Genomic DNA, 27,411 nt, shown 5'->3' on the forward strand with positions numbered 1-27,411 from the left:
AGCATCATATTATTATGGATCAAGTTTCCGCTCTTACCGGGAATTGATTTTTCCCTCTTTAAGTTCTATGAATTGAATCGCAAGTGCAGTATTCTGTTTCATTTTCATATTACTTTTCACTGCTATGCGGGGGTAGGGGAAGCGAAGGTCTGCCAGGAAGTCGTCGGAAAAAAGCTCTCCCGCGACTCCTTGGTATCGATTCTTCGTCTTCTTTCCTGCCCCCCGCTCAGCTTCCTCGTATTTTGTTTTTGGGTCTTCCTTCCGTTCGGGTGGGGGCATGTCTCCCCCCCCGTGCGTGAGGGAACCCCTCTTACTAATCTGTCTGTGCTACCGCAGGTGCTACAAGCCGTGGGAGACGACCTTGGACAGGTATGGACCACTGCGGCTGCAGGGCGTGCCTAGCATCCACGATCTGCTGCAGAGTCTAGCGAGGTCTGGGGCGGTGACCTTGGAGTGGTCTCCACTACAACCTTCACGGCCGCTTATGCTGCTTCCCCCCGCCTGGTCTACACTCCCCATGCTGTGTCGGTGACGCCGTCTGCCGCTTCTAGGGCCGGTCGCCGCCGTACCGAGGATTGGGGTATGCCGCCGCCGCCTGTGTTTTCTTCGTGTTGCCTGCCCCAGACTTCCGCTGTTCCAGCAGCTCGCCCCTGGACCGGCCGCCAGTACCACGCTGGCTGCCGATGATTCTACGAGGCGATGGCTGGGCCTGCCGTACCTGTCGCTGATGTGGTTCCCAGCCTGACTGGCTTGGTGTTTCCCCTTTCTGTGTTTACCGCTGCCGCTGTTCCTGCCGCTCCTGAGCTGGTTGCTGTTCCTGTCGCTCCTGGTTCCTGCGCCTGTCCATGCTGGTCTGCCCATGGTGTGTCTTCCCCAGTCCCAGGTCCTTCCGGACAGGTGCAGTCCGCCGTGTTGCTTCAGCAATAGGCCGACTCCGGCCTGGATGGAGGACCTGACGACTGTCCTGCTGGTGAGCTGACGAAGAAGAGGAAGGTGTCATCTTCGTCTTCGCTGTTGCGCCTCGTTGCTGCCTCTTCCCCTTCGACTTCTAAGGCCCATAATACCGAAGAAGAAGAAGGCTGCCTCCCCCCCCTAAGAAGCTCCTTCGGGAACTTCTAAGGGCCCGTCCCACCTCGGTGGGACGGGGGTCCTTCTGCTGGTCCTCCTGCTCCTTCGGGAGCGGGGGCCCGTTCTCCCCTTCCGTAAGGAAGAGATAGACGGGGACAGAGGAGTATCGGTTTAGCTCTGGTACTACTTCCTCGCCTGGTGCTAGCGCGATGCCGCTACGCCGGGAGTTCCGGCTCGGGTCTCATCGTTCGCGGGAGATCCCGAGTGTACGCTCTCCCTCGGGGAGACCGTGCAGCCAAAGTTTCGGCGCCAGAGTTCGCTCGGCGCCAAGACCACGGCACGGAGCAGAAGGCTGGCGAGAACCGCTCAGGTGACTCTCGCCAGGCCAGCGGCCGCTCTCGGCAGCGACCAGCTGGTAACCGGGTTTTGTTATTCCCCCCTAGAAGAACTCCTTCGGGAACTTCGAAGGGCTCGTCACATTCCGGTGTTGACGGGGGGGTGGGGGTTCTTCTGCTGGTCCTCCTGTTCCTTCGGGAACGGGGCCCGTTCTCCCCTTCTGAGAAGAAGAAGAAGACGGGGACCAAGGGTGTGCTGGCTACCGCTGGTACACCCTCGCCTGGTCTTGGCAGCTCTGCTGCTAAGCCAGGTACCGGCTCGGTTTCTCGTCCGCGAGAAGTTCCGAGTGTACGATCTCCTTGGCGGGTGACCGTGCAGCCAAAGTTAAGACGCCTGAGTTCGCTCAGCGTCATGACCGAGGCACGGAGCAGAAGACTGTCGAGAGCCGCTCAGGTGACTCTCGCCAGGTATCTCGGTGGACGTGACGGTCTCTGACCAGCCACGTGGGTTGAGGCTGGGAAGAGGTCCCCCCAGGTCCCCTCGACCGACGGTACCCAGCCTCGGCTGGTACCAGCGGTTTGACGTGCCGCGAGGACGCTCACGGTCTCACGGCGAAAGCGAGCTCTGCAGGTCACCTGACCGCCGCTCCACAGGGGACCGGGCGGATACGGTGACCAGCAGCAGCTCGTCTGACGCACGGGACCGGGGGTCGACGTGCTCAGTCGAGCCGCTCGCCACAGGTGAGCGGCACGGCCAGGCCTGCAGATCGATCCCCACCGCGGGTTGGTGATCGGACTGCAGCCCCCCACGTACGCTGGTCTGCCAGAGAGCGGGGGGGGAGCGTCAGGTCTGTCTCTCCACTACCTTCAACTTCCTCGGGCTACACCGGGAAGAGCGAGGTAGCTAGGAGTGATCGTGAGAGGTGCGCCGCTCACGATCCCGTCACCGACGCCGCACGTGCCACGTATGGTCTTAGGACCAACCAGGACGTTACGCGCAAGTGATTGAGGCGACCGTCAGGGGGAGAGGGGGGGGTGGGGGTAGCGTCAGTTCTGTCTCTCCGATACCTTCAACTTCCTCGGCATACGCCAGGAAGAGCGAGGTATATAGGAGTGATCGTGAGAGATGCGCCGCTCACGATCCCGTCACGACGCCGCACGTGCCAGGTTGGTCTTAGACCAACCAGGACGTACGCGCAAGTGATTGGAGGCAACCGTCAGGGATCTGTTGCTGGCCTTCTTCTGAAGGAGGAGGGTCCTGGGAGCTGCTCTTGTTGGAGGGACTGGACGTCCTACTCCTCAAGACGCTGTAACTTCCGAGATTCAGAGTAACTTTACCCAGGTTAGTTGCACTGATTCGTCCGCACAACGACTTAGGGGGGCGGGGGGGAAGGATCGCCGCTCCCACCAGCAGAGCCCATGTCTCTGCTCGAGTCGTTTTGTGGGGCCCGAGAGGGAACCCAAACCGACGGTGGGTATGCCGCGATCGGAGCTTGCCGATTCTGTCTTGAACCAGATCTCTCGTCTCCGGACAAGAAGGCTCTCTCAGTTCTGGCCCGGCCGGTCGATCAGCTACTTCCACCTCCTCTACTGCGACAGCGGCGTTTCTACGTGTCTTCGGACACCGTATTTAAATACTCCTTCGGTCCTCCTGAGAGGTTTCGACCTCGACGAGGACTGGAATGAGTCGGAGGACGGTATCGGCTCTCTCTGTCAGGTGTCGATCAGCCCCACCCAGACGACGTTCACAGTGGCGGCAGACCCTTACCTACAGTGAGAGTTCGTAACCCTCCTCGGGAAAAACGTTTTCTCCTGACGATACGTTTTCCCAGACTCTGATAGGCGGCGATGGCTGCTCCTACTCTTCTCCAACTGCTAGTTCCACTGGGAAGGCGAGCGAGTATCCAACCAATTCCTCCCCCATTCCCTCTCTCCTTACGGCTACGAGGTAAAGGGGAAGGATCCTACAGAAGACCCATTTCTCTGTATTTTGGATCCCCACGTTGTGGACTTATGCGTCTACCAGGGGGGGGGACCTTCGGGTCCTATCCTGACGTAAGCCCCGGTCGTTGAGGTTTAGGGATCCTGCCCCATTCTCGATTTCTACGGGAATCGAGAGGACCACCAGCCGATATCGTTTTGACGAATTCGGTGGGGGTTTCGCAGACTGCTTAGAATTCTACGGAATTTCTAGCGCATTCAGAGTGTTAGAGTTTCTTACGATCTCCAAACACTTAGGCGAGACCACGGTCCAAAGTGAGCGAGACGAGAATCCCCGATATGTTACACGATAATCGGGAACCTCGCCTATGCTCGAATTCCTGGAATTTCTAGCATTAGAAGAAGACTGCTGCTGAAAGAAGACTATCTCACAGTAGGCGACACCTCCTGGAATAGAGAAGAACGGACGGGAATATCCAGTTTGGCTGGAACTATCGTCTTAGTATTCTGTTCACCATTGAAGCTTTCCTTCGAGGAAGACTTCTCCTTCACTCTCTTTAATAGAGAACGAAGGTGGTCGATCTCCAATCCTTATTTTGTTTTCTTGAAGGAAAGAATTTAGGATGGAGATCGTTGTTCAGAATCCTACAAATATACTACGTATATTTAACCTCGCGACATGATTCGCTAAGCAGTTGAATGGTCCGAGGGGTAGGCGCATATCCTGGTTATTCAACGGATTGCGACTTAGACGAAAAGTATTCTAATTGAACTGCAACCCAGGTGCCTGCAACCTCCCAGGAGTTTCCAGTTCAATTTTATATACTTATGGTGTTGTCACAACAACACCATTTAAGCTTTTATATTTACCGAAATTCGTTTCGCTTAAATATAATTGCTCGAGCATATCTTTATGCTCGGTGGTTCTAGCCGAACGCATTCCTTCGTGGAAAAAGGATTACTTGGCAACTCTGGCATGACGAGTCAGCGACAGCTACTGCGTATTGAATTGCCCTCGAGGCATTTCAGTATCAGCTGCCGCTTTGAGATAGACTGTTGTTTATGTCTTTCCTCGCCTGCTTTGATTGAATAACAACCGTATCTCTGCCCACAATCACGGACTTAAGTCTCTGATTAACGGTGGGGATTCTCGCATACATGAATGACCATCTACTGCTGTGAAACGCTAGTATTCATCGTCTTCGGTATTGCGAGAATTTTAAACAGATATCTATTCGACTCTCATCTTTCTGTTTACCGCACGGTAACAGAATTCTGTAATAGTCTCTTGCTGCATCGTATCCCGATAATGCGAATGATTTTTGCGGAATCTGAGTTTGTCCTCAAAATATCTTGTATTCGGAGGTGTACAATTGTTCATTGTTCTCCCCGGATTAGCAGATGTATTGAAAGACATCGCCTACTCCCACACCTGCCAGCTCTACTTCCAAACGTTCAGCCCATGAGAAGCGTTCTTCAAGCGGCTCTCCCCTGTGTTTCATTACTGAAGAACGCCCGCTTTCATTGCACAACGGACAGCAATGAAATGGCGGTTAGCGTTTTCAGTCATTTGTAAGCACAGGTTTAGAATCTTTGAGATTCCTTCTCCTCGATTCAGCTGGAGAGAAATACGTAGGTTGCATTCATTGCCTACCTTCGTCTTCAACGTCACATAGTGTTTGTTTCTCCTTAAGCTGAGATTCAACGTCTATGAGATTTTCTTGCCATCAGGGACCTCTCGGTCTTTTGAAGGCAATTGACTTTCGCCTTTTGAGCTTATGCATTAAGAGAATCATCGCCGCGCCGTCCGGCATCGGTGGCTAACAAATATTTTTATTTGTTTGGTCTCTCAGCATAACTCTTTAAAGGGCGAAGGTCACGTGACTTACCCGGACTGCTTGGACAACTTTTGCCTCTACTGATTCCGAACCAGTCAGTCGGCAGCTGTCAGAGCGCGCCAGTCAGTTACGAACTATGCTGTGGACTTAGTTTCGGTTGTTCCAGAGCAATCATTACTTCGTCTTAATAGCTTGTCAGTATGAGTACTGTACATAACCAAAGTCGAGAAGAGGGATAGGTCATACGACTATTCCCTTCTTTTCGTCTTAGGTAACTGCATGACTTCTCTTGAGAAGTCAAGCACAAAGGGATGGGGATTTGTGACGCTCGATTTCGTACCGATCTTCGTAGCGAAGACTCAGAACCCTTCGTAACTGACGATTGGTTCGAGTCCTTACACTGACCCTTCCCTAATGGACTTCACCTGCCTCCGATACGAAGGGCTATGCTGCTTTGTCCTGTGAAGGTGCGACGGAGCTGTCTGAAGAAACTCGACACCCAGGATGAGTGTGGACGCCTCTTCATCATTCTCTCGCGTTCCGCAAGAACTTCTCCGTGGCCTGCCAGCAGGGTTAATTGAAGGCAGGCGCCTGGTCCAACTGGACCGCAATGCACCTCCTTCTACCTTCAGGATATTGCCCACAGTTTCCTTGGATCTTTTTCCTTGGGAACCGTGGTGGTTGCTCAACACGTTGTGTAGTTAACCCAGACCCTCGCAGGCTGAACAGCATCGAGTCCTGGTGTGACCGTAAGAATGGATGAGGAATGAGAGTGTGACTGGCTCCTCTTCCATCTTTTTCTTCCCTCTACCTTTGGGTAGAGGGACACGGTCGTCACCCTGCTGGGTAAGGACGAGATGCAGGTGAGCTACTCAATAGAGCACCATCCTATCCCTTTCAGTAGGGATAGGAGTAAATATCCCACCACTTTCCTCCAACAAGGGGGTGGGAGGCAAGTGGATGCCCAAATTGAGACAAACCCATCATTTTATGATTGTCTCTTGCAAAACAGGAACAAGTTCTTGCTTGCTGGTACGAAGAGATACGCTTGCCTCTCTCTTAGTACTTGGCCCAGAGGTCTGACCATTGATCCTGCGGTTCACACCCCGATCAATCGGGACAGAGGTTTGGATCCCTCCCTTGCTCTTACGACAGGGGAGGCACTCCAGGGTTGGACGAACACCAGTCTGTTCACCAAAAAGACTCAGATTCCTCCCACCAAGAAGTGAGTCTTCCTATTGTTAAAGGACCGAGGGTTTGTATTACGTATCGGAACAAATGACAATTTGTCGAACGAAAATTGCATTTTTTTTCCTAACTATCAAACCTGAGGTCCTTTACATATAGTCCCACCTCCATGTGCCACCCCTCACTCTGCAACTTTTTGCATGGGCCTAAAGCAAAAGTGATTCTTCACCTCTCGGGCGCGCGGGCGCGCGCACGATCAGACAAGCAGTTAACTACCGTTCTCCCCTTGTTCGAAGCTTACGACCGTCCCAGCTGCCGCTAGTTACCTTCCTATTGTTAAAGGACCTCAGGTTTGTATAGTTAGGAAAAATGCAATTTTCGACAAATTGTCATATTATAATTACTTTATTTGTACTTTTATTGTTGATTTCTACATCAAGGATCGTGGTCCTACCCCTAAAAGTGGTGTTAATACCCTCAGCGTGACACCAGATAATGATGTTGAAGGCGAGACATGAGACAATGAGGGCAGCTGAAAACAATTAATTTTTGTGTTTTTCTTTCAGCACACTCCTGGCCTTCGCTAATTTTGCTAGCCATAGTTGCTGAGTAGCCTTCTTGATCTTAGGTAACTTCGGCATTGCTATAAGTTCACTAAGAAGTTATAAAAACAACGTAAATAGCTAGTAACCAAACGCAAGTGCCTACGTGCGTGTAACTACTTTGACGTCTGTGGCGTAACTGAGTCATTCTCCGAGTCTCGCCTATAAATAACCGCTCTGAGCAGCTCGCTTCTCACCCAATGTCACAGTACCTTTCATTGCTACCAGATGTATGAGAATTTCGAAAAAAAATCTTAAAAAATCGCTGTATATATGCAAAATAAACATGCAAAAACGATTCTGTCAAACTCAAGTCATACAGACGACGCAGTTACGATGACGTCATCATTTAAAAACCGCTATATCTTCATTATTTGTGAAAGTAATTGGCTGAAACTTCTGGAAAGCATGCAATGCATTTTCATACATTCAACTTACCTGTCAGATATATACATAGCTATCGACTCCGTCGTCCCCGACAGAAATTCAAATTTCGCGGCACTCGCTACAGGTAGGTCAGGTGATCTACCGCCCTGCTCTGGGTAGCAGGACTAGGAACTATTCCCGTTTTCTAATCAGATTCTCTCTGTCGCCGGTAGTATCAACATTGTTGTTACTTCCTCCTGACTGGAATTCTTTTTTCACAACGCTTTTGATCATCTTTCGACTGATTTTTGGTGACGTACTTGGATCGTTGTTTGGCATTCGCTATCGTGGACTGGTTTTTGGACTTCGCTTTGGATTTTCGTGAATATGTCTGATTCTAGTGTTAGCTTCAGAGTGTGTGTGAATGAGGGCTGTAAGGTGAGGATTCCGAAAGCTTCGGTAGATCCTCACACTACATGCAGTGGTTGTAGAAAGGTTGAATGCTCAATTGAGAATACGTGTAACGAGTGTGAGAGATTGAGTGCGCAAGAATGGAAGAATCTGACTTCTTACTTGAAGAAGTTAGAGAAAGATAGAGAGAGGAAGGCGGCTTACAAAAGCCGGAAAATGTCTAGTAGTTCTGTAGCTTCTTCTTCTTCTCTTAATTATGCCCATTCTATTTCAGGCCGGTTCACAATTTATCCCTCTGATTCCGCCTCAGAAATAGCGGAACTCAGAGCTTCCCTTCAAAAAATGCAAGAGAAAATGGAAGCATTGGAAGGTAAGAGAAGTGAATGTGGTTTTCTCGAGTGATGTTAGTGTCCCCAGTGTAGTGGAGGGGGCGTCTGGTCGTCCCTGCGACGCTCCCAGGCCTAGACCTCTTCCAAGCTCCCTGGCCCAGAGGAGAAGGAAAGTTGAAAGCCTTACGGGGTCGTGGGGAATCCCCAACGATCAGGCGTCCCTTCGGCAGAATCGTATACATCTCAGACTGCCAGGGACAGCTATAGAAAAAGCGTCCTTCGTGAGTGCTTTTCATCTTCTAGTTCGCCTTCTCCGAGAAGAGGATGGAAGGAATCGAAGCTTTCACGTCCGCTAAAAAGGAACTGGAAAGAACCTGAGCTTATTCTAGCCCCGAGCGCTTCTCTGAAGAGGAGGCGCTTCGGTAATCAAGAAAGCTAGAAAGGATTTAGATCCTTGGAAGGGAAAAGACTCTCGAGCGCCTTCCAGATCTCCTTCTCCTGATTCGAATGAGCCTTCGACCAGGAGAATTTTGATGAATGTACAGGAGCAAATAGCGTCTTTGGTAGGAGTACTTTCTAAAGAGCCTACTCGTAAAAAGGATGACAGGCTTCCGATTAAAGAGATCCAAATACCGATCTCCTGTCGGGCGCGACGAACCCTCCAGGGGAGTTGTCGCACAAGCGGCCATCTCTGGGGGGAGCGGTGCGTTAGGCAGGCGAGATGTGGGAAAGGAAGTAACTCCTACCAAGCGTCAGGCGCCAACTAGGAGCCAGGCGCCAAGTAGGTGCAAAGAGCCTGACTTTACTGTAGATCGTTCTAGGCCCAGATCTTCATCCAAGCAACTAGAGCCAACTGGAGAAGAGAGAACTCCTGATAGGAGTATAGCGCCCGCTAAGCGCAATATACTTGCTGTTCGAAAGGCGCATTCCATGAGCGATACTCCTACCAAGCCTCAGGAGTATTCGGAACTAGATGCGCCTTCCGTAGGTCAGGAGTATTCGGGAAGAGATACTCCTGCCAAGCGCCTTGATTACTCTGGCCTCGATACTCCTCCCAGGCGCCAGGAGTATTCTGGACTTTTTACTCCTACCAGGCACCAGGAGTATTCTAAGCGCGATGCGCCTACCAAGCGCCAGGAGTATTCTGAGCTTAATACTCCTAACAGGCGCCAGGAGTATTTGGAGCGAGATGCGCCTTCCAGACGGCAGGTAGTATTCGAAGAGTGTAACGACTGTCAGGCGCCAGGAGTATTCCAAACAGGATACTCCTACCAGGCCTCAGGAGTATTCTCAGCGAGATACTCCTGCTAAACGCCAGGCGCATTCTCCTCATGAAGAGCTTGACATCCGACAGGAGTCTAACAGGCGTAGAGCAGTGATACGTGACTCGCCTAATGATAAACGTAAGGAGAGAGTTACTCCTAGCCATCTCCCTTATAGAAGTGCTTCTTCTTCGGAAGGAAGAAATCAAGAGAGGAGACAGAGGAGGGAAGGGAGCCTTCTCCTTCCGATCCTATTTAATTTAGATGACTCGGAGGACGAAGTTACTAACAGAGAAGGGCTTTCGAATTACAAAGTTCTTTCTGCTCTTCTCTTAGAAGAATATGGAGATGCATTGACTCCAGCCGCTCCTCCTTCTCCTCGCTCTCTATTTTTCAAGTACGAAGGCACACAGTCTTCGTCTTTCCTGAAAATGAAGCCGGCCATATCCATGAAAAGGGCCTTACAATCTCTGGACTCCTGATCAAGACTAAGAAGGAGTTAGGAAGGACTATCTTTTTTGCATGCCTCCCGCTAAACTAAGGGGCAGGAGAGGCATATGGTACGAAACGGGAGAAAACATGGGATTGTCTCTGCCCGTTTCAGCTGAATCGGAACTTCTCCAGTCTCGTAGACTCATCGAGGACATGCCTTAAATTCAGCGAAAGCAACATGGGGTTCTTCGGAAATGGACCATCTCCTCAAGGGACTTTTTCATACCTTAGAAGTATTTAACTTCCTAGATTGGTCCCTTGGGGTCATTGCTAAGAAGTCCCATGAAAAAGAACAACTAAGCCCTGAAACCTTGCATAGCATCCTTACATGCATCGATAAGGCGGTTCAAGATGGATCGGCGGAAGTGTGCTCCCTCTTCGGTGCGGGAATACTAAAGAAGAGAGCGGTTCATAGTGCCTTTCTCACTAAGGCCGTCTCGCCTTCGCAGAGATCCGCTTTGCTGTATGCGCCTCTCTCTGAGCATTTTATTTCCTTCGCAGTTGGGTGAGAGACATTGCCCCCATTTCGCTAAACTGAGAAAGCCACTCAGGATCTTTTAAGGCAATCCTAAAGGAAGGAATAGACCTGTGGCTAGTGAGGAAAAAGAAAGCCTCTAAGCCAGCTCAACAACAGCAGCCCCTTTCGAGGAGGCTCTCAGGCTAGATCCATTGTCAGAAGGAAATCAACTGAAAAAAGGGGAAGATCTGCCTTCCGTCCCTTTAAGAAGGGAAAATGAGATATCTTTCCTCCAGACACCTTGTAGGAGCCAGGTTACAATTCTTTGCGGGAGCATGGGAAGACATAGGATCCGATCCTTGGTCAATGTCAGTAATCAAGAAGGGTTATTATATCCCATTCAAGGACAGACCCCCTTGACAACGTCACCGAGGGAACTGTCAGCCAGATACAAGGACCCTGTTCTGATGGATACTCTTCGTCAAATGGTGGAGCAGATGTGGGACAAAAGAGCAATAGAGCTGGTACTGGATCAAAGCTCCCGGGGTTTTACAATCGCTTGTTTCTCGTAGCGAAAGCCTCGGGGGGATGGGTGACCGGTACTGGATGCAAGTTCGCTGAACAAATTCGTACAACAACCAGAAGTTCAGCATGGAAACGTCTGCCTCAGTACTTGCAGCTCTCCGTCAAGGAGATTGGATGGCGTCTCTAGATCTTCAAGACGCATATTTCCACGTCCCGATTACACCATTCGTCGAGGAAAGTACCTTTCGTTTCATGTTCGATGGGTAAGGGATTCTATCAGTTCAGGGCCCTGTGTTTCGGCCTGTCTACGGCTCCCCAAGTCTTCACAGACTTGATTGAAAAATGTGTCAAAACACCTTCACATGAAAAGGATAAACGTCTCCCTATACCTGGACGACTGTCTCATCAGGGCCAGGTCTCAAAAGCAGTGTTTGGAGGACCTGTCAACAATCCTGGAATTGACAAAGACATTAGGATTAATCGTGAACCTCGAGAAATCCAGATGGTCCCCAGCCATAACGTAGTCTATCTGGGGATTCAGATGGATTCTCGGTTTTCGAGTATTTCCTTCTCAAGAGAGAGTAAGGAAAGGCTGTGCCACAGTATTGAACTTCTTAGAGAAAGAGCGTACTTCAGCGAGGGAATGGTTGAGCCTTCTGGGGACCCTTTCCTCGCTCGAACAGTTCTTTCCTCTAGGAAGACTGCATCTCCGTCCGCTTCAGTACTTCCTGAGAAGCAGTTGGAGTTGGAAGACAGGACAGCTCTCGGACACGTTTCCAATCTCATTAAAAGTAAAGGAACAATTAAGGTGGTGGTTGACCCCCTTGGAAGAAAACAGAGGAGTATCCTTAGAAGTTCGGGTCCAAACCTGACATTGTTCTCAGACGCGTCGGAGACAGGTTGGGGTGCGACTCTAGGGTCCGAAGAAGTGTCAGGCACCTGGTCGGAAGAGCAGGTGTCATGGCACATAAATTGCAAAGAGCTCTTTGCGATTCACCTCGCGTTAAGGAGCTTCGAGCAGATAGTCAGAGACAAAGTAATTCAGATAAACTCCGACAATACGACCGCTCTGGCTTATGTCAAGAAACAAGGAGGAACTCACTCTTTCGCCCTATACGAACTGGCAAGAGATCTGCTGATTTGGGCAAATCAAAGGAATGTGGTTCTTCTAACGAGATTTGTTCAAGGGGAGAGGAACGTGAGAGCGGACAGACTGAGCAGGAGGTTCCAGGTCCTTCCTACAGAATGGACCCTCCACTCGGAAGTCTGTCAGACCCTTTGGTATCTTTGGGGGAAACCGCAGATAGATCTATTCGCCACGTTTCTCTCCAAAAGGATAGACACATTTTGCGCCCTGGTAGAGGATCCCAGGGCTTATGCAATAGACGCCTTTCTCCTGGACTGGTCAGGGCTAGACGTGTACGCTTTTCCCCCATTCAAGATTCTGGGGGAAGTAGTCAGAAAGTTTGTGGCCTCGAAGGGAACCAGAATGACTCTGATAGCCCCATATTGGCCATCCCGAATTTGGTTCACGGAGGTGATGGAGTGGACAGTGGACTTCCCCAGATCTCTTCCAAACAGGATAGATCTGCTCAAACAACCCCACTTCGAGAGGTACCATCAAAATCTACCCGCTCTTGCTCTGACTGCCTTTCAACTATCGAAAGATTGGTCAGAGCGAGAGGGTTTTCTCGCAAGGCGGCAAGCGCAATTGCTAGAGCCCGCAGATCATCTACTAGGCGAGTGTACCAATCGAAGTGGAAGTTTTCAGAAACTGGTGCAGGTCGAAGAAGCTGTCCTCTTCCAATACCTCTGTAACCGAAATTGCGGATTTCCTTCTTTTCCTGAGGGAAAAGTCACATCTCTCTGTACCAACTATTAAAGGATACAGAAGTATGCTTTCGTCAGTCTTTAGAAACAGGGGCTTAGACTTGTCGAATAATAAAGATTTGCACGATCTCATCCGCTCCTTTGAAACGTCCAAGTCAGTAGAGCCTAGGATTCCGAGCTGGAACTTAGATGTGGTTCTGAAATTTCTATCCTCGGAAAAGTTTGAATCACCTCATACAGCTTCATTCCGGGATATCACTAGAAAGTGTATATTTCTTCTATCTCTGCTACGCTAAAGGGTCATGGGCGAGGTTGCACGCCCTTTGAGTCACGAGTTGGTTTCAAAGAAGATTCTGCGATTTGTTCATTCCAGACTCTTTTTCTTGCCAAAAACGAGAACCCTTCGAATCCCTGGCCTAGGAGTTTCGAGGTAAAAGGACTTACTAGCCTAGTAGGCAGAGAAATAGAAAGATCTCTTTGTCCAGTTAGAGCACTGAAATTCTATCTGGACAGAAAGAAGCGGTTGGGAGGCTCACAACATGGTCTATGGTGCTCGGTGAAAGACCCCAAGAGACCTATGTCTAAAAATGCTTTGGCCTTCTTTGTTAGAAGTGTAATTACCGAGGCTCATAAGAACTGCCCAGATGACTCTTTTAATCTTTTAAGAGTAAGAGCTCATGAGGTAAGGGCAATCGCGACATCAATTGCGTTCCAGAGAAATATGTCACTTAAAAATATTTTGGACGCAACCTATTGGAGATGCAACTCAGTATTTGCATCTCATTATTTAAAAGATGTGCGAGTAACGTATGAGAAATGTTTTTCTTTAGGTCCGTTTGTGTCAGCACAGACGGTTCTGGGTAAAGGAGAGAGCACCGATCCTTAAATATGTGTACGTAACCCTCTTGTCGGATGTGTTCTCGTGTTTCCTGTGCATGGGAGTGTCAGATGTCGCACTGGCGGCCTTCACTTCGTTTCATTAGGAAATCGAGTGACAGCTGACTATTAGAGGGGTACAAAATTTTTATTTTTGATTTTGTATGTATGAGTTTCGAGTTTGTGGTTGTTTGCTAAGAGTTTGGGGATGACTCTTGGCAATCTTAGAACTAACACGGGTTAGGATCGGGTGATCGGGATCGGTTGTGTGCTCCTTAAAGAAGGCGTGTTGTCATATAAGCTCTGCCGAGTAAGTGGATAAGACCCCATCGACAGACCAGCAAGAACTCTTGGCCACAGATCACTATCTCGCTAAGGCTCTTGAGATGAAGCAGACTCCTGGGCAGTAGCCACGAAGTCTTCCATCTAATAAGGTAGGAACTAAGGTTTATTTATACCTACAACATATGTTGTTTACCTGTCTAGTCAGTTAGTTAGCTGTCTCTTGCCCTCCACCAAAGGGTGTCAATCAGCTATGTATATATCTGACAGGTAAGTTGAATGTATGAAAATGATATTGTTATGATACAATAAAGTTTCATACATACTTACCTGGCAGATATATACATAGCTATCGACTCCGTCGTCCCCGACAGAAATTCAAATTTCGCGGCACTCGCTACAGGTAGGTCAGGTGATCTACCGCCCTGCTCTGGGTAGCAGGACTAGGAACTATTCCCGTTTTCTAATCAGATTCTCTCTTCCACCTGTCTCCTGCGGGGAGGCTGGGTGGGTCTTCAATCGTATATATCTGCCAGGTAAGTATGTATGAAACTTTATTGTATCATAACAATATCATGTTTCTGCATAGATACAAGTAATAACTCTATTTTTTATTTTTTCAAGTTGACATGTCATCCGCCATAGCGGACGGTCCCCTTAAGGGACGTGAAGATAACGTATGACAAATGCTTCGCCTTAGGACCATACGTATCTGCGGATTCGGGGCTGGGGCAGGGAGTTGAAGCATATCCTTGTTAGGTCACATATATTTTTTATCCCCTCTTGTTTTGTTTGTGTTTTTATGGTTGTGTGAAAAAGGATGCAGGTAGGCATCTCTTTCGTGTCGTAGTTCTAACACGAGTTAGATTGGTTAGGTGGTCGGATGGTTTTGGTTCCTTGCGGTAGTAGTGGACAGGTTCTGTCATGTAAGCGGGCGAAACCCCTTTGACAAGATCCTACTTGGATTCTACCATGTAAGTGGATCAGAAATCCCTTTGGTAGATCCGAAGAGTCTTTCAGCAACAGGTCACGCCCTCGCTGTAGCTCTTCAGGCAATGCAGACTCATAGACAGTATCCATGAAGTCTTCTGCCTAAACAGGTAAGAACCAAGGTTTTTATATCCTACAACATCAGTTGTTTCCCTTTTCTATATTGTTTAGCTGTCTCTTACCCTCCACCAAGGGTGCCAATCAGCTAAGTATATATCTGACAGGAAAGTTCATGTACAAAAATGATATTGTTAAGATACAATAAAGTTTTTTACATACTTACCTGGCAGATATATACGATTAATGGCCCGCCCAGCCTTCCCTCAGGAGACAGGTGGAAGAGAAAATCTGATTAAAAAACAGGATTGGTTCATAAACCCGCCTCCCAGCGGCAGGAAAGGTAGACCACCTGACCTACCTGTCGCGTGTGCCGCAAGATTTGAAATTCTGTCGGGAATGTATGTACAAAACTTTATTGTATCTTAACAATATCATTTTCTCGTAAGGTAGTCATGGAATTCATTAGGCTTTCCTAGAAATTCATGCAGATATAATTTAATTTATCATATTGTTGAATAACTTGGCCTTGTATTGTATTATATATGAGCACCATAAGCATATTCTGTAATGGCTGATAAACCAGCAGAAAAACAGGATCACTGATACTGAAACTAAGCCGGAGACTTATAACATGAGACAGGATGTATACATCCAACCCTGAGCTTATACTGTAATCCTAGTTGTAGGAAGTATTTAAATCATGATTTTTGATAGTGAAGAAAGGATTGTTGTCAAAATACTTAAAATGATCATAAGAAAAAGATTATGAATAGGATGATGAAGAAAACTGATTCAGTGGTATGCAATACATTTCATCATCTATCTTGGGCTTCCCTTTTGGGAATAATCTATCCTGATAGAAAATTTCTTGTGAGATTTGAATAAAGTATATGAAGCTTGTACAGAGGCTGTCAGCTGACAGCATTTTTTCTAACCAGGGCATTAATTGTCAGGGATTTTTAGAAGACCACAAAATTAGGGACATTAGTAGAGTTTATAAGAAAGGAATTTAGATTTTACAAAAAGTTGCATGTTTTGAAGTTATATTAATTTCCCAACTAATATTTCTGTTTCAGATCTGATGTTGTGACAGGGTACAGTTTCTTAGAGCGTGCTGCATGGCCAGAAATTGTGACAGCCTTAGAAACAGGAACTCCTCACATTTTCAATCCTGGCAACCCTGCATATTTCCATCAGGTAACATATGCACAGCATTTATCAGATGTAGCTTGATCAGGAGTTACATGGCTGGTTCAAAGGTGGAACTGTACTTTTAAAAGTAAATTATGAAAAAGATTGTCTTGCCTTATGAAAGATGGTAAACTGTAAATAATACAGCTGTATATCTCAGTCAGCTAAAATTTTTAACCACTAGCAATATGGTAGTCATGCAGTTACTGGTGAAAATACAGTACGTGTTTGCATGTTTAACTGTCAGTTCAAATGTTCATTATATACATGAAAAAGTATTTCTGATCTTCAGTCATTCATTTTGTAATAGAAATAACACCTAGATATTTACTTATACATTTTATTCAAGAAATGTACCATCTGTAGGACAATCATTGGTGACTGTTGCCTCCAGACATAAAGAGTGCTTGCTTGCTATGTCTCATGGATGTGGGTAATGGTACAGGCAGTGTGAGTTCTACTATACATACATTTTAATCTCCAGATGCCTAGTAACTATGCCATTCTTTTAATCTGGTAACAAGGACTAGGTGGCTTTATTCACAGATTGTTTACATGTTTTTGTGCTTCATTTTAACTTTCTTACACACACATAGCAACTTGAATTTTCAGTTTGTATTTATTAGCAACAATAACAGTGTGATTAACTTTGATGCTGAATCTTGCATTGCTAATCACAGTAAAAGTAACTGTACTAAAACAGAATCCCTCGGCTGGTAAGTTGTCATACTGCCTGTTTTGATAGTTATTAACATAAATGGCAAAAAAATCTTTTTATATTGATCATTAACTTTTATTACAGGTAAACTGTTGTAACTGGTAATGTATTTGTCTTGATATTTTTCAGAGATACCTTGAAACCATTGAGTTCATGGAGTCATTTGAAAAACTTCTAGGGACCAAAGAGAAGATTTTAGCTTTTCGTGGTATGATGGAATACAAAAGTTTCATGGAGCACTGGAATTTACCTGTGTATTTCCAGATCAGGTATGATGTATACTCATTGTAGATACATTATTTTTATTTATTTTCTGATATTAGCTAACTTCAATTCTGCGTCAAATATTATTATTGTCACTGAATTGTAAGAATTAAGGGAGACCTATAATCTTTTTATCAGCAGTGACTTGACAGAAAATCAAAGTAACGCAGAAAATAGAAAAAATTTTGGTGATTGAGAGGTCCATTTACTCGAGTCATTTTGTTGTGTACAGGATTATTTATTTATATATGTACAGTATTTATTGACTAGCTATTTTATAAAATCCTTTTCCTGATTCTTTGACACATAATACATCTGCATATTTATGAATATACAGAATTACACGCCAAGTCACTGATTTTCCTCAGTTAATATACCTTTGGGAATTGGAATAACATTGTTTGCATTGAGAGTGCAATAGGTGCCCCTTTTTATTTTAAGTTTCCTCATTACAGGTACCAGGAGATTGGACAGGTTGTAGAATGTAGCTTAAATCAGGGAGATGGTGATTTATGTGCCTTACCAGTCAATTATGAAGGGGAATTTAGGCTCAATGCAACTCAAGTAGTGTGGGACAGTCTGCTTAAATGTTACTCCTCAGAAGTATTTCTGCCACCTCTATTACATCGATTTTGGAAGCTCACATTGCTGATTTTAGCTCGTTATCGTACTTGGGTTCTTACTACAACTAATAAAATGAAAGGCAAGGTAAGTAAAAGATTAATGATGTGCATGTTTTACAAACTTATCAAAAGCTCTAACTCATTTGATTCTTCCATTGAATTATGGTTGTAGTAATAGCTTTTGTGTAAGCTCAAAATTTCACCCTAGTTTTGTTTTTACTGACAGATTCAAAGCACCTCTGCAAAAATTGTTAAAAGTCAGCCACAGGTGCCTATATCAGCCCAGAGTCAAGAAACCAGTGGTGGTGGAGCGAAAGCATTGAACAAAACTCCAAACAAACCTCAGAGTCCTCGAAATGCTGGAGTGTACCTAGTGCACGATCTTCAAAAACTTGCACAGATGGTTTCTACGCTGTACGAGTATTCAATTCAGCTCCATGTGAAACATCTCCATCCTGATAAGATAGATCATATTAAAGGTATGGTTTGAAAGTTTTTTTATACAAAGAACAAAACAGGATTGTTTTAAAACCCATTGCCCAATCTGTCCGGTCAGAATTCTAAATGGCATCATAATATACTGGTTAATTTGTGGGTGAGACAGTCTTTTTGGAAAAGTTCTTTCTTTCTTCCTTGTATGACTCTCACATATGGCTTTATTCTAATGTCAGGAATGCTTCACTTATCCATCATCATCAGAAGTATTGCCATTTTCTTTTGAACACCTGAACAGAAATATCCATTACAGGGTCTCATCAGCTAGAATTTAGTGGAAATCTAGAATAGCATGTCAAACAAATGAGCAGGTAAAATAAGTTCTGGAAATCAGATATAATAGAATCACATACCAGAGTTAGATTATATATTAACCTAGTACATTTTGTGGTGTTATGCTGGTAATATACCCAGATGTAATAGGATTTTCAAGAGATTTAAGGATGGTAAACATAAATTCAATTTTGTAGTATGAAAGCACTCACTACCTTATAAAATTATGAATAAACTCATACTAGTGGCAAGAACAATATGAAAAATATCAAAATTAGTTCTAGAGTCCCTTTTTGAAATGAAAGCTTGCACATCATGACATTTTATATATATCAGCCAATCAATACAATATTGAAGTAGTGATTTTAGCAGTATTTTTAATATCTTGGCATTTCAGATGAATTATGTGAACAAAGCCAGAAACTCAGAGGTCTAATAGATGTGGTTGGTGAAGTCATTGTGGAAGATTTGATCAAAACTACTGGTGGCTCACTACATCAGGTCGGTGACACACCTCGTTTGTATCGTCATACAAATCGTGCCCCTCCTAGTACACATCAGCCTTATATAGCAACAGCAGCTACTGTCCTAAGTACCTTCTCAAGTGACAGCACAGGGAAAGTGGATATGAAACTCCTTCTTAAGTGGTTAACATCTGCTTCAGTTAATCTTTCTCAGCAGTAAGTCACTGCAATAAAATTTTCATTCCTTGTAATTTTGTCATACATTTATTGATTCTGTAAATATTTGCTTGTTTTTCTTGCATTGCTTTATGGGCTAACTACTTACTGGAGAAGTATTTCAGAACATGAACTATTTCCAGGTACAAAACCGTGACCTACGATGTTCTAAGCTCAGTTCACAAGATGGAAGAAAGTCTTAAGAGACTGAAACGTGCTCGTGACAAAGGAGCTCAAGGGGGCTCAGATGCAGGTGGTGGACTTTCAGACGATGACAAGATCAGGAGACAAATTTGTCTTGATGTAGAATTCTTTGGTAGTCAGGTAAGTAAAGCATCACCAGCTTTCAGAGTAGATATATATCTTAGTTGTTATAACTCTAAATTGGGGTATTGAGTGCCTTGCCAGTTTGCAATACTCATGATATACCTTTTCATTAAATCTTGGTTCACACTCATTGAAATAGTCACATCGTTGCAGCTAAAAACTTTTATTTTAAATGTTTTCAGCTGCAAAGTTTACAAATAAATGTGGAGTCAGTGGAAGCCTTTGGTAGCCTGTTGGTAATGGTTACAAATGCACGTGATGGCAAGTTTGTACCTTGAAGATCAAGATTCAGCTGTGGTAAAGAAGGCTAAGTAATTTTTTAGACAGATTTTTTTTATAGCACTTGAGTGATATATCTTATATTTTTAAATTATTATTGTTTGTTTGCTGTTAATGAAGATAGAAATTATACAGTGATACTGCCTCCTAATTTCCTTTTATCCTTGTTGCTGACAGTAATCATTTATCCCTGGGATTGTTATACTTTTGCTTTGACACTTGAGTAATTGGAGCAACCATGTGGAGGTATATGATTCTGCTGTGTTGGACAAGGGATACCAACAGATTGAACCATAGGGTGGCATAGGTGTGGGAAACAGAAATAATAATATATAATGAAGCATTCTTTTCCCGTAGCTTATGGGAATATTTTAAAGAGATGAATTAGAATTGACTTCCATATTGAGGAAAGCAAAGAGGGAAATGGTGATGGAAAAGCATAAGAGAAAGACTAATGGTGAAATAGAAGAAGGAGAAAGATTTTTTAGCAAGAGTACAGGGTAATAGGAAAATGAGGGAGAGGAGAAAGGATAGAGGTAAAAAGCTGAGGAGGAGAAAGAAAAGTCGGATGAGAAAAAAAAAACAGAAGCAAGAGAAAGTTAGAAGGTGGAAGGAAAGAAGGGAACCATGAAGGATATAAAATAAAAAGAGTAAGAAAATGGACAGCTGAGAGAAAGAAAGAAGTGAAGAAATATTTAAAAGAGGAAAATGGAAACAAAAAGAAAAATGAAATTAAAGAAGGAAAGTGAAGTAGTTGTCATAGTGATCAGTGAAAGGAGGGAAGAAGGGAAGTTAAGAGATGGAGGAATGAGGAAAAGAGATAAGCAGTAGGGTGACACTCAAACCAAATTCAAATGGCGAGAGCCTTTTTCATGGTAGTGAGATAGCAGAACAGGAAAAACAAAAAAGGGTTAATCTAGAATCAAAGAAGCATCTCTAATAGAGATGCTTACTTCTCTCTTAAGCATAGAGATTTTCTATGCTTAGAGAGAAGTAAGCATGTCAGTTTGCTGATGTCAGCAACGGCATATGAACCATGGTTCAGTCAGATGCATCAAAGGTGGTGACCTGCTTTCCCTTTTGGAGGTAAAGGTGAATCGTTGCTAAATGTCTTAAAAATTGGCCATAAAATATAGTATACACATATCAAAACAGGTAGGTCGATTTTTCTGTCTTGTGAAAAGAAAAATATTGAATAGAAAAGGTAAGTTTAGGTTTTTTCTTTTAGATGCACAAAGTTAAATCTAGTTTATGGATTAAAAAAATCAATTGCCAAAATTGAGTTAAATCTCTCTCTCTCTCTCTCTCTCTCTCTCTCTCTCTCGCGTCTCTCCTCTCTCGTCTCTCTCTCCTATCTTCTCACCCTTCTCTCTCTCTCTCTCTCTCTCTCTCTCTCTCAGGATAAATCAGACCAGTGCCAGACAACATGATGAGAGAGAGAGAGCAATGCACGCGTTACCAAGCAAAAATATATTTATATACATATATTTCACAAAAAACGATCGTAGCCTTAACCTATTCTCTCAATCTTGTCACCGAGTCATCACAGCACGTTATGATCATCCACACACTGGCATGACACTCCGACGAGTCTCTCATTCCGGTCTGAATGGCGCTCAAATCACGCATTTGCAACATCGCCAAACGAACGACCTTCGAGGTCGCCTCTGCAATGGCAAATATTCAGCGGATCGGAAAATGTAGTAGTACCTACATCGTTTCTATCGCCATCGTCGCCTCGTTGCTATGGCAAGATTCTCTCTCTCTCTCTCTCTCTCTCTCTCTCTCTTCTCTCTCTCTCTCTCTCTCTGATAGTGTGTGTAATTTGTAGTCAATGCTGTTTACCAGAATTTTTTTTCTCGTCAGTGAGAAAACGTTGTGCATAATAATTTTATATAAAGTTACACGTACTAAACAATATCTCCAGAGTCTAACACATTTATTATATAATATTATATATATAAATATCTATATATATATATATATATGATTTATATATTATAATTATATATAAGATCCAGCATCGCTTAGATGAACTTCATCTCAAAAACAAATTATCTCGTCTTCTCTATCTTTGGGCCAAACCATAATAAACAATCCTCATGGTTCCAGACGCTCTTGAAATGTCTCCTGTCTGACATTTCTTCGGTGTTTGTGTTTGTCTTCTTTCCAAAATCTTCTAGTCCATTTCTTTCCGTTGCAAAGCACTGAGCGGAGCAAAGCACTTGCTTGGCAAGCAGCTTTACGTAACAACTTTCACCGTCGGTAGAGCACTTGCACAGAACTGTTTGAAAGAAGACGACATTTCGTTGAGTTTTCTCTCTCTCTCTCTCTCTCTCTCTCTCTCTCTCTCTCTCTCTCTCTCTCTCTCTCTCTCTCTCTTTGTAATTCGTATTCCTAAGAACAGCTGTTCTCAGACAAAGCCGAAAAATTGGAGCATCTTTTTGTTACTGCAGTAAATTATATATATGAAAATGAAATGCCATAGTGATATATACTGGTGCTTCCCTTTTTTTCATAGACAACAGATTAATTTTTCCTGATAATTTGGTGCGACATTTAGAATTGAAATCAGAAGTTCAATAGTTGGTAAACGTAATGATTTTTATCATTATTATTAATTCATGATTGTAAATTTCAAACGAGCGTTTTTATGTTCTAAACTGACGCATTTAAGTACATCATGTACGCAAAAGGATGCAAAAGGAATAAGTGAAGCAGGAAAATATTGAAGACGGGAGGGAAAACAAAGTCTACTAACGATTGATTGTGAATTGATTTATGGTTGTCTGGCGTGGAAGACGGGCTTGACATGAAGTCCCCCCCCCCTCCTCCTCCTCCTCCTCCTCCTCCTGTACCGATGTTATCATCAGCAGTACGCTTCTGCTCATCACTCGCGCGCGAACGACGACGGCGTGACGTCATGTTACGCGCCATGACTCGTAACTGTTGACGTAACCATAGAACCATCTCGCGTGGAGTAACGCGAGTTCTATATTGCATAAAGATATTACTATGTATGCTCTGGCACTAAAAGCACCCACCAGCCAGCCACCGCATCGAATACATGCGCATACACATGAGCTGTATAATTATAATAACAGATATCAACACCCCAGACATGTCACGCCCTTGTAGGTATGACTGTCAATGTTATGAGTGCTATAGCTGTCATTCAGTTACGACGTCGTCAGGCGTTCGGCTGAGTCGACAAAACTCAGGACAGGGGTGTTACTTTCGTTAAAAGTAATTGATTCATGATTCAACGAATATTTCACATTAAGGGCGCCTAGGGTTATTGCATCATAGTAGCTAAAAGTAGTAAATCAATGGAAGTATAATGATTTCTGAAATAAAAATCAGTCAGCAAAAAGAGGGCGAAGCTCCCCTAAATATTGTAATCAAACTGAAAAATTTTTGTAAGCTTTTTTCTTTACATTCGTTATCCTATATTTAGGCGATTTTTGAAACAAAAACCTTTATCTGCATTTCTCAAACAAAAGAATTATTGAAGATTTTTTTTTTTTTTTTTTTTTTTTTTTTTTTTTTTTTTTTTTTTGCAGACGCTACTTCTAGTGTAGCCATTTGGATGAACTCTTACGAAAAAGTGGTTTTGCATCGTGAATTTTACTTCATCCTTCTCAATAATTATTTTAAATGGATTATCACTGGATATATATGCATCACTGGATGTGTTCAGATTTTATACCTTTATACAATAGTTTTCTTGCCTATTACTTTAAACTCCTTGAAAAGAGATGGCTTTATAAAAAAAAAATTTAAAACTGGCAATTCTTCAATGACGAAAAATATAGAATAATTAGCCCTTATAGAGGATTTATTTAGTCTTTCGTTTTTTGTGAGTGAATGAATTTTTTTTTCTACTTTCCTCGCGCTATTCTCGATAAGTATGAGGCGTTTGATCACAAAACACTTTTTATTAATTAATGATTTAATCAAATATAAAAATAGATAAAATCCTCCCATGTCATGAAAAGAAGGTAGGCGAAGTGTACCATTTTTACTCTCTATTTCATGTTAATATGTGTATGTATTCTTTTATTTATTAACTGACAGAAAGAAAGCGATTTGGATTATGAATTGATGAAAATATTCAAATGGCATCTGGGTGCTGTAAGAGCTGTTTTATATATATATATATATATATATATATATATATATATATATATATATATAATATATATATATATATATATATTATTTTCTTATCAAAATTATTTCCGCATATTCATCGTAATGTATAACTACTGAATCCACTTTCTCTACCATTTTTCATAAACTTACTAATTATCCTTTTTGTCATTCCTTTCCCCTTACGTTTTCTTAACCCCCTATTATTTAATAATTCATTTTTATCTTCAAACTATGCAAACAAAACTTAATCAGCATCGCTACTGTCTGGAGATGAGAAACATTTGAATAATAAACACTATTCACGAAAAGGCTCTGAAAATATGTTTTCCTCCATTGTAGCCATTTGGGTGAATACTTATTCTTACAAATGTTAGAGCTTTTGTCGTTAACTATTGTTCAGCTTTCACAAATATTATTCGAAATATTATATAATTTGATGACAATGCATTATAGGAGGATTACAAAATTAATAGCTTTAATTGTGTAAAAAAAATTTAGATATATCTTTTTTACCCATCATTCTACTAGACTCTTGGATACTTGCACTCTTTACACAAAATAATACAAAATTGGCAACTCTTAATTAGGAAAAATATCGAATAATTAGCACATATAGCAGATTTCTTTATTTCAAATCTATTTGAAAGGATATAATATAGTATACATGACTTCGTGGTAATGAAAATATACACAAGGGCGAGATAAGTTTTAAAAAATGATGGTTTAGAGTGAAAATGTTATCAATTTTGGCAACCTTCGTTGACGTTGAAGCTGACGTAGTTAATGACATCATCAACAACCAATCAAAGAGCAGCAAATTTCCCGCCAAAACAGCAGGTACTTCGTGGGGTTCCTCCAGTTTATGCGTTGCTGTTTGCTGTTTTTCCAAAACCGTCAAATTTTCATTTGATTAAAAATCATTTTATGACTGGAGAGAGAGAGAGTGAGTGTGGTTTCTGAATTTCTGCTTTTCTTTGAATGAGTTTACCAGTCTCCATAAACTTTATAATTATTACACTCATGAGCATCTTTCATTGAAAAAAAACTATTTTCTTTTTATTATTCACGAACAGCTTTTTTCTTTAGCAATTCGGAAAAAAATAGAAAAGAAATAAACTGAAAATGAGAATATTCAAGGATGAGATGACCAATCTGTAAATATGTGCGTAATCATGCCAGGTAATTTTTTTACCTGTGCTTATTCATGACAAAGAATTTTTAGTTCTTCGTTCCACTTGGCTTTTTTTTTTCTTTTTTTTTTTGACATCAAGCAATTTTCTGCATTCTAATCTACAGCAGTAAAGAAGTGGTCTGCACTTTTTCTGGTGCAATGCTCTGGACCAATCATTTGCTGTTACCAAGATATATATCTAAGTCTTTATTTATGCTTTGATGATCATGCCCATTTACAGCTTTCCGGCATGCCCTTATGGTTATTTATTCATTTACCTGAGAAAGCATCTCTTCTGCATTTAGATACTACAGATTGGCAATGATGTTGCTATAATACCGGTCAGAAGGTCCACTGTCCAATCCCGCTGAACTAAAAATGACATATAACTTATTCTTTTGTTTTTCGCGAAGCCTAAAAAAAAGGTAGTGCAGTATCCAACACCCTTAATGACACGTCGCCCTCTGATGGTGGCTCCCACCTGCTTTGAGGCGCCGCTCTTCATGCTCCATTCTGGCTTAGGGTGTGTGTAGTCAGTCTCACCCTCTTCTTCTTCTTTATTTTAGTAAGAGATCTGGCTTCTTTTACTGGAGCCAATGTACTCCCCTCATCTTATCAGATAAGGAGATAACTTCTTCTAGCAAAGACATATATAGAAACGAAGGGAGAATATTCAACTTTATAGAAAATGTCCTAAAAACATTGGTGGATTATAGAGAGATCTAATTGACTATCTCTTTGCCAAAGTAGAGAGGAGGCATGACATCTATTCACTCTGAGAAACAGTCTGTCATGTTCCGCCATCTTTAAAATTCACGTCCATGACACGCTTGAATTGTTCCAAATAACCAAGATCATAAATCTTGAAATCGCAAACCTTAACTCTGAGGCACGCAATTGCCTGCAGACACAGCAAAAACGTAGACTACGACGTGGATTAGTCACTTTCGTTTATGTCATCTCCCCAAAACTTTCGTCATCAACGGATTTTGTCAATGTAACACATCTGAACGAATGTGAATTAGGTATCCCCTTTTCTTCTTCTTTTAGGTCAATAAACATTCATACTGATCAGTACTACCTTTTGTGCTACCTACACGCAAGTCTATAAGGATCGGCGGCTGGTATTATTACCTTTGGTTTCTTTAGCTCGGCTTCACCTTCACTCACCGGAGCGAGAGCGAGAGTATGTAGTGGTATCCGGGATTATCAGAACGGAACACCAAAAAAGTAGCCTATTATCACCGAGGGTAAGAGTGATGGTAACGCGGGCGAGGTCGGCGCGGCTGTGGCGGTGATGGTGGTGGTTTGATCGTGAGGAGAGGGCGGTTGCGTCTAGAGTTAATGTGTTGAGATGGCTTACGAGTTACGACGGTTCCGTTTCGGTAGTCTCATTGACTTTATTTGATATTGATTCTTTAGTCCCACGTCAAAATTAACCGGAAATAAGGAAAATATTCCAAAGCCTTCTCATTATTGCTCAAAGATTCATCTTGCGTCTAGAGACAATACTGAGAAGACGGCTTATGACGGTTCCATTTCGGTAGTGTTATTAACATTATCTGTTAATGGTCATCTAGTCCTACGTCAAAATAAATATGAATTAAGGAAAATCTTATGTGTCTCTCGTATTTGCTCCATAACAGACATATTCTAGAACATATATTCTTATAAATGCGAAAAATATCTTTTGAAATAGGCCTAACCTCTGTCACCATAGACAAACTTTTAAAACTTAAAAAGCCTGATTCGTCAACTTGCTGACGCGAAATGAATTATGACGAGCAATCACGCAACGATTATAAATCAGACATCATGGCACAAACTAACGATTTATACGCTCCGAGGTAATTATCAACCAAAGTAGTCCAATATGGATGCTGAAGCGGTCAGACGGACGTTTCACGTCTGGGAACATCTGCGTGATGATGTTACGGTTGGCGCCAAGGTCAAAAGCGTGTCTGTTACGAAAGTGATCTCGGGGAATCCAAGTGATATGTATATATATATAATTTGTGTGTGTGGGTGGGTGGGTGTGAGTGTGTGTAAAGGTTCTTTCTTGTTAATCACATTCAGAATTCTAACCAATAAACGATGAATTCTGATGACAGAACTACCATGATTTGCAAATCGAAGTTCTTGAATTCCATATGATCACTTCTTAAAGCCATCTTGTCATTGCATCATTAAATCCATAGATCAGAGGTTCTTAACAGGGGTCATACCATACCCCTTGGGGGTATGAGAACCACATGCTGCGGGTATATGGGACTTGATCTCTGGATATTTGTATATATCTGATTTTGATGTGTCAATGTATACGAGGGTACATTTTTAAAGTAATTAATCATATAAAACTATAAATGCTTTTGATTTTCTTATA

The 27,411-nt window shown here is 43.1% G+C and overlaps 1 protein-coding gene across 1 annotated transcript in view; it reads left to right on the forward strand.

Annotated features, from left to right (window-relative positions):
- Positions 1-19,846, forward strand: part of LOC135218492 (conserved oligomeric Golgi complex subunit 2-like) — a 66,346-nt gene extending 46,500 nt beyond the window's left edge. The window contains exons 7-13 of the mRNA XM_064254839.1: positions 15,929-16,049; positions 16,891-17,030; positions 17,481-17,733; positions 17,875-18,127; positions 18,814-19,096; positions 19,240-19,420; positions 19,606-19,846. Of these exons, the coding sequence (XP_064110909.1) occupies positions 15,929-16,049; positions 16,891-17,030; positions 17,481-17,733; positions 17,875-18,127; positions 18,814-19,096; positions 19,240-19,420; positions 19,606-19,701 (1,327 nt within the window). The 3' untranslated portion in view covers positions 19,702-19,846. The remainder of the gene's footprint in view (positions 1-15,928; positions 16,050-16,890; positions 17,031-17,480; positions 17,734-17,874; positions 18,128-18,813; positions 19,097-19,239; positions 19,421-19,605) is intronic.
- The last annotated feature ends 7,565 nt before the right edge of the window (positions 19,847-27,411 follow it).

Source organism: Macrobrachium nipponense, chromosome 9 (genome assembly GCF_015104395.2).
Source record: "Macrobrachium nipponense isolate FS-2020 chromosome 9, ASM1510439v2, whole genome shotgun sequence".
Taxonomy (NCBI): Eukaryota; Metazoa; Arthropoda; class Malacostraca; order Decapoda; family Palaemonidae; genus Macrobrachium; species Macrobrachium nipponense.